The sequence below is a fragment of the Pristiophorus japonicus genome, chromosome 13, assembly GCF_044704955.1.
Source record: "Pristiophorus japonicus isolate sPriJap1 chromosome 13, sPriJap1.hap1, whole genome shotgun sequence".
In the NCBI taxonomy this organism is placed as follows: Eukaryota; Metazoa; Chordata; class Chondrichthyes; family Pristiophoridae; genus Pristiophorus; species Pristiophorus japonicus.
The window spans coordinates 195,733,378-195,741,209 of NC_091989.1; the positions used below are offsets into that span (position 1 = coordinate 195,733,378).

General features: G+C 47.0%; 1 protein-coding gene across 1 annotated transcript; it reads left to right on the top strand.

Annotated features, from left to right (window-relative positions):
* Nucleotides 1–1,815: 1,815 nt before the first annotated feature.
* On the top strand, nt 1,816–7,832 carry LOC139278379 (interleukin-17C-like). Its single transcript, XM_070897053.1, has 3 exons — nt 1,816–1,892; nt 6,086–6,366; nt 6,960–7,832. The coding sequence occupies exons 1-3, from the start codon at nt 1,875–1,877 to the stop codon at nt 7,201–7,203; spliced, it is 543 nt and encodes a 180-aa protein (XP_070753154.1). The 5' UTR covers nt 1,816–1,874; the 3' UTR covers nt 7,204–7,832.

Here is a 7,832-nt window from a genome sequence, read left to right on the forward strand (position 1 = left end):
AATCGAAGGGTTCGGGGGTTTATATATAGAATAACGGATACCCGGGAGTGAGATACAGGTTGGAATCTAATTGAGGGGTTCGGGGGGTTTATATATAGAATAACGGATACCCGGGAGTGAGTTACAGGTTGGAATCTAATCGAAGGGTTCGGGGGGTTTATATATAGAATAACAGATACCCGGGAGTGAGTTACAGGTTGGAATCTAATCGAAGGGTTCGGGGGGTTTATATATAGAATAACAGATACCCGGGAGTGAGTTACAGGCTGGAATCTAATCGAGGGGTTCGGGGGGTTTATATATAGAATAATGGATACCCGGGAGTGAGTTACAGGCTGGAATCTAATCGAGGGGTTCAGGGGGTTTATATATAGAATAATGGATACCCGGGAGTGAGTTACAGGCTGGAATCTAATCGAGGGGTTCGGGGGGGTTTATATATAGAATAACGGATACCCGGGAGTGAGTTACAGGCTGGAATCTAATCGAGGGGTTCGGGGGGGTTTATATATAGAATAACAGATATACGGGAGTGAGTTACAGGCTGGAATCTAATCGAGGGGTTCGGGGGGGTTTATATATAGAATAACAGATACGCGGGAGTGAGTTACAGGTTGGAATCTAATCGAGAGGTTCGGGGGGTTTATATATAGAATAACAGATACCCGGGAGTGAGTTACAGGCTGGAATCTAATCGAGGGGTTCGGGGGGTTTATATATCGAATAACAGATACCCGGGAGTGAGTTACAGGCTGGGATCTAATCAAGGGGTTCAGGGGGTTTATATATAGAATAACGGATACCCGGGAGTGTGTCACAGGTTGGAATCTAATCGAGGGGTTCGGGGGGTTTATATATAGAATAACAGATAGCCGGGAGTGAGTTACAGGTTGGAATCTAATCGAGGGGTTCGGGGGGGGGGTTTATATATAGAATAACAGATACCCGGGAGTGAGTTACAGGTTGGAATCTAATCGAGGGGTTCGGGGGGGTTTATATATAGAATAACAGATACCTGGGAGTGAGATACAGGCTGGAATCTAATCGAGGGGTTCAGGGGGTTTATATTTGGAATAACAGATACCCGGGAGTGAGTTACAGGCTGGAATCTAATCGGAGGGTTTATATGTAGAATAAGAGATACCCCACAGTGAGTTACAGGCTGGAATTTAATCTGTTGACAAAGCTTAAATTAGATGGGAAAGTTGTATGATTGGGGATTGTGTAAATTAGGAAATTATTGTTCATTTACTGTTTAATTTATTTACAATATTATTCAAACTGATTTTAAGGATAGATTTCTAATTTGACGATTCTGTAATTTGTAATGTTGTTGAATGTGAGGACTGTATTTTTTTTTTTGCTCCTGCTACCCCTCTCACTGGGTGCAGTATGGCTCCTGTTTGCAGTGAGCAGTTCCCCCTGCCCTCACTCGATGCAGTATAACTCTTGTCCAGGTGTGTGTACCGTGGCTGGTGGCTAGGGTAGTGGTTCCTCTCTCACTGGGTGCAGTATAGCTATTGGCCAGGGGTGGGTCGCGGTGTTGGGTCCCCTCACTGAGTGCAGTATAGCTGTGGCCAAGGGCTGGACTGGGTGACGGGCCCCCTCACTGGGTGCATTTTAGCTGCGGCCCGGGGCTGGGCTGGGCTGGGTGACGGGCTCCGAATGTCTCACTCGCTCCGTTCAAGAACCGGTTTTTTTTCACCTTTGACAATAACACGGAAGCAGCAAGGATTTTTCCTCATCGGGATTTCCAGCTGATTCTGGTCTATAAAAGGAGCAAAGCAACAGAGACATCAGAACGAAAGTCACGGAGAAGAAGAAGGAGCCAGAGCAACAGAGATACAGCGCAAGGGACTGAGACTGGGAGTGAAATGGGAACAGGACTGCAGGTAATGCACGTTTCTGAATGAGAGGTTGAGAGTCAGATACACTGATCAGAGAGAGAGAGAGAAAGGTGATAAAGAGAGAGAAAGGTGATAGAGAGAGAGAGAACGGTGCTAGAGAGAGAGAAAGGTGATAGAGAGAGGGAAAGGTGACAGAGTGTGAGGTACTAGAACGAGAGTGACAGGCAATACAGTATCATTGAATCATTCGGTCCATCGTGCCTGTGCCGGCTTTGTGACAGGGCGATCCAATTAGTCCCACTCCCCCCGCTCTTTCCTCATAGTTCTGCAATTTTTATCCCCCTCAAGTATTTATCCAACTCCTGTTTGAAAGTTACTATTGAATCTGCTTCCACCGCCCTTTCAGGCAGCGCGTTCTCGATCACAACAATTCACTGCTTAAATAAATTCTCATCTCCCCCTCTGGTTCTTTTACCAATTATCTTAAATCTGTGTCCCCTGGTTACCGACCCTCCTGCCACTGGAAACCGTTTCTCCTTATTTACTCTATCAAAACCCTTCATGATTTTGAACACCTCTATCAAATCTCCTCTTAACCTTCTCTGTTCTCAGGAGAACAATCCCATCTTCTCCAGTCACTTGTAAATCCCCTCTGCACTGTCTCCAAGGTCTTGACACAGTTAATTCAGAAACTAAGGTCCTGAACTTAAGGAAAGGTAACTTCGACGGTATGAGGCGTGAATTGGCTAGAATAGACTGGCAAGGGATACTTTAAGGGTTGACGGTGGATAAGCAATGGCAAACATTTAAAGATCACATGGATGAACTTCAGCAATTGTACATCCTTGTCTGGAGTAAAAATAAAACTGGGAAGGTGGCTCAACCGTGGCTAACAAGGGAAATTAAGGATAGTGTTAAATCCAAGGAAGAGGCATATACATTGGCCAGAAAAGCAACAAACCTGAGGACTGGGAGAAATTTAGAATTCAACAGAGGAGGACTAAGGGTTTAATAAGAGGGGGAAAATAGAGTATGAGAGGAAGCTTGCAGGGAACATAAAAACTGACTGCAAAAGCTTCTATAAATATAGGTAGGTCCCTTGCAGTCGGATTTAGGTGAATTTATAATGCGGAACAAAGAAGTGGCAGACCAATTGAACAAATACTTCGGTTCTGTCTTCACGAAGGAAGACACAAATAACCTTCCAAATGTACTAGAGGACAGTGGGTCTAGTGAGAAGGAGGAACTGAAGGATATCCTTATTAGGTGGGAAATTGTGTTAGGGAAATTGATGGGATTGAAGGCCGATAAATCCCCGGGGCCTGATAGTCTGCATCCCAGAGTACTTAAGGAAGTGGCCCTAGAAAGAGTTGGATGCATTGGTGATCATTTTCCAACAGTCTATCGACTCTGGATCAGTTCATATGGACTGGAGGGTAGCTAATGTAACACCGCTTTTTAAAAAAGGAGGGAGAGAGAAAATGGGTAATTATAGACCGGTTAGCCTGACATCAGTAGGGGAAAATGTTGGAATCAATCATTAAGGATGAAATAGCAGCGCATTTGGAAAGCAGTGACAGGATCGGTCCAAGTCAGCATGGATTTATGAAAGGGAAATCATGCTTGACGAATCTTCTGGAATTTTTTGAGGATGTAACTAGCAGAGTGGACAAGGGAGAACCAGTGGATGTGGTGTATTTTGGACTTTCAAAAGGCTTTTGACAAGCTCCCGCACAAGAGATTGGTGTGCAAAATCAAAGCGCATGGTATTGGGGGTAATGTACTGACGTGGATAGAGAACTCATTGGCAGACAGGAAGCAGAGAGTTGGGATAAACGGGCCCTTTTCAGAATGGCAAGCAGTGCCGCAGGGCTCAGTGCTGGGACCCCAGCTCTTTACAATATACATTAATGATTTAGGTGAAGGAATTGAGTGTAATATCTCCAAGTTTGCAGACGACACTAAACTGGGTGGTGGTGTGAGCTATGAGGAGGACGCTAAGAGGCTGCAGAGTGACTTGGACAGGTTAGGTGAGTGATCAAATGCATGACAGATGCAGTATAATGTGGATAAATGTGAGGTTATCCATTTTGGGGGCAAAAACACAAAGGCAGAATATTATCTGAATGGCGGCAGATTAGGAAAAGGGGAGGTGCAACGAGACCTGGGTGTCATGGTTCATCAGTCATGGAAGGTTGGCATGCAGGTACAGCAGGCAGTGAAGAAGGCAAATGGTATGTTGGTCTTCATAGCTAGGAGATTTGAGTATAGGAGCAGGGAGGTCTTACTGCAGTTGTACAGGGCCTTAGTGAGGCCTCACCTGGAATATTGTGTTCAGTTTTGGTCTCCTAATCTGTGGAAGGATGTTCTTGCTATTGAGGGAGTGCAGCGAAGGTTCACCAGACTGATTCCAGGGATGGCTGGTCTGACATATGAGGAGAGACTGGATCAACTGGGCCTTTATTCACTGGAGTTTAGAAGGATGAGAGGGGATCTTATAGAAATGTATAAGAGACGGGACTGGACAGGTTAGGTGCGGGAAGAATGTTCCCGATGTTGGGGAAGTCCAGAACCAGTCTTAGGATAAGGGGTAGGCCATTTAGGACTGAGATGAGGAGAAACTTCTTCACTCAGTGAGTTGTTAACCTGTGGAATTCCCTGTCGCATAGAGTTGTTGATGCCAATTAATTGGATATATTCAAGAGGGAGTTAGATATGGCCCTTACGGTTAAGGGGATCAAGGGGTATGGAGAGAAAGCAGGAAATGGGTACTGAGGGAATGATCAGCCATGATCTTATTGAATGGCGGTGCAGGCTCGAAGGGCCAAATGGCCTACTCCTGCACCTATTTTCTATGTTTCTATGTTTCCTAAAATGCGGTGCACAGAATTGGACACAATACCCCAGCTGGGTCTTAAGCAGTGTTTTCTAAAGGTTTAGCATAAGTTCCTAGCTTTTGTACTTTATGTGTCTATCAATAAAGCCCAGGATCGTGCATGCCTTTTTTAACAGCTTTCTCAACCTGTCCTGCCACCTTCAAAGATTTGTCTACATTCGCCCCCTGGTCTCTCTGTTCCTGCACCCCGTTTAAAATTGTACCATTTAGTTCGTATCTCCTCATTCTTCCTACCAAAATGAATCACTTCACAGTTCTCTGCATTAAACTGCATCTGCCATTTGTCTGCCCATGTCACCAGTCTTGTTCTCCTGAAGTCTGTTCCTATCCTCTGCATTGTTTACTACATTTCCAAGTTTTGGATTATCTGCAGATTTTGAAATGCTGCCCTGTATTCCCAAGTCCAGATCAACAAAAAGATCAGTGGTTCCAATACTGATCCTGGGGGAAAGTATTGTATTCGTCCTTCTAGTCTGAAAAATAGCCGTCCACCACTAGTCTCTGCTTTCTTCCCCTTAGCCAATCTCATAACCACCCTGCCACTGCCCTTTAATCCCATGGACTTTAATTTCGCTAACAAATCTATTATGCGGTACTTTGTCAAATGCCTTTTGAAAGACCATCATTGACCGCACTGCCCTCATCAATCCTCTCCGTTACTTCATCAAAGAACAGGCAATATTTATATAGGAAGAGAAATAAGCAACTGTCAGAGAAAAAACATTATAGAGCCTGAAGAATGGGCTGTAGAGTGAGAGAGTCACTGGAGAGAACATGGTAGTAGGTGAGAGAGCAATTGAATGTAGAAAGGGAATGTCAATAAAGCGGAACTGGCAACAGACAGAAAGTGAGAGGGGAATTAGAGAAAGAGAAACATCAGTTGAGAGCGATACAAGCACTTGAGAGAATGGAAGGAAATAGTACACAGAGAAAAACCATCAATGAGAAAGTGTAACAGCCAATACAGGGAGGCAGTTAGCAGTCAATGAGAGAGACAGAATGAGATAACAAAAATATGTCGGAGTGAAATTACACTCCTTTCAAAAGTTGCTATCAATGAAATGTCGTGACTCTATCCTGTTTCTGGGAGATTTTATGGGACAATGAGATGGGGATTGGGTTCAGTGTGCGACAGTGAGATGGGGATTGGGTTCAGTGTGGGACAGTGAGATGGGGATTGGGTTCAGTGTGGGACAGTGAGATGGGGATTGGGTTCAGTGTGGGACAGTGAGATGGGGATTGGGTTCAGTGTGGGACAGTGAGATGGGGATTGGGTTCAGTGTGGGACAGTGAGATGGGGATTGGGTTCAGTGTGTGATGTCTTTATGTTTATTCCCCTCAGCTTCTCTTCATCGTCCTCCTGATTCTGGAGCTTGGTCATACTCGAAGGATGAAGCACGATGGAACCCATCACTGCGAGTACCCGGAGAACCTGGACGTCCCGGGCAAATTGTGGCATAAGCTGCTGGGCAGGGCCAACATGGATCACTTCCCCTCTGTGGCCCTGGTTACAGAGCTGGAGCAGCAGAAACACCACCGAGAGAAAGACTGCCCTGATCTCGGGTTCCATCCCTCGAGCAACAGTGACATCAATCACCGTTCCATCTCACCCTGGGAATACAGGTAATGAACCAAGCCCCAGGGCACAGTGACTGTACAGAGAGGGGGCAGTGATGGGCGATGGGCGGCGACTGTACGGGCAAAGATGGCGCGATGGGTGGTGATGGGGACGATGGCCGGTGACTGTACGGGCAGTGACGGGCGATGGGTGGTGATGGGGACGATGGCCGGTGACTGTACAGGCAGTGACGGGCGATAGGTGGTGATGGGGACGATGGCCGGTGACTGTACGGGCAGTGACGGGCGATGGGCGGTGACTGTACGGGCAGTGATGGGCGATGGGTGGTGATGGGGACGATGGCCGGTGACTGTACGGGCAGTGACGGGCGATGTACGGTGACTGTATGGGCAGTGATGGGCGATGGGCAGTGATGGGGACGATGGGCGATGGGCGGTGACTGTACGGGCAGTGACGGGCGATGGGTGGTGATGGGGACGATGGCCGGTGACTGTACGGGCAGTGACGGGCGATGGGCGGTGACTGTACGGGTGGTGATGGGCGATGGGTGGCGAGGGGCGATGGGCGTTGACTGTTGGTTATATCTCGATCTCTCTCTACTCCCTCCCTGAGTTCAGTCTCTTTTCTCTGATTCCAGGATTGATTACGATGACAATCGTTACCCTCAGAAGTTGGCCTTCGCTCATTGCCTCTGTGAGGGCTGCATCGATATGGACAATGGGGAGGAGATTCGGTCCTTTAACTCGGTGCCTGTGGAACAGACCATGTTGGTCCTGCAGCGTCAGCCCTGCCCTGGACGCCCCGGGCAGTATAGCTTCAATCTGAAGTACATCAAGGTGCCGGTGGGCTGTACCTGTGTCCGGCCCAAAACCAACTGGTAACCTCCTGTGGAGCGGCGAGCTGGCAGGGACTTTTACACTCATCCAGGGTCGTGGTTCTTGTGAAACACACTCTGCTTATGTTATGGTCAGAGGTCCAGGCGGACAGAGAGCGTCTGCTTCAGGTCCCAGTCATCGGGGACACCCGGCACACGGTCCCGTTACAGACTCGCTGCTGGGGGAGGCACCGTGTCCCGGGATACACTGAGCCCTCACCCCACATCACAACCGGCACCGAGGGGAGCTATACCGGGGTGTGTGGTGGGGGGGGGGCTCAGTGTTTCGGGGATGTGTAGCAGACGCTCTGTGTCGTTCTGGGTTGATCCTGTGTGCTGAATACCTGTGTATTTGAATCCAGTATGTCATTGTGTGACTTAATGCCCTACTTTATTTAATTTATTTATTACATAAATTTACTAGTTTTAATTTATTTTACGGTATTTCTGTGTAACTGAGCAAGATGCTTGTCTCAGAGGTTTAATTTATAAATAGATATTGTGTATTTATAATAATTTAAAGACATGCTTTGTATCCAGGAAGTGAAATCTCTGCGTGGGGCCTTTCTGTGACGATCTGTGATGTGATTTCTCCTGTCGTTTCTCGATGAGATATTAATACTTTATAATAAAATG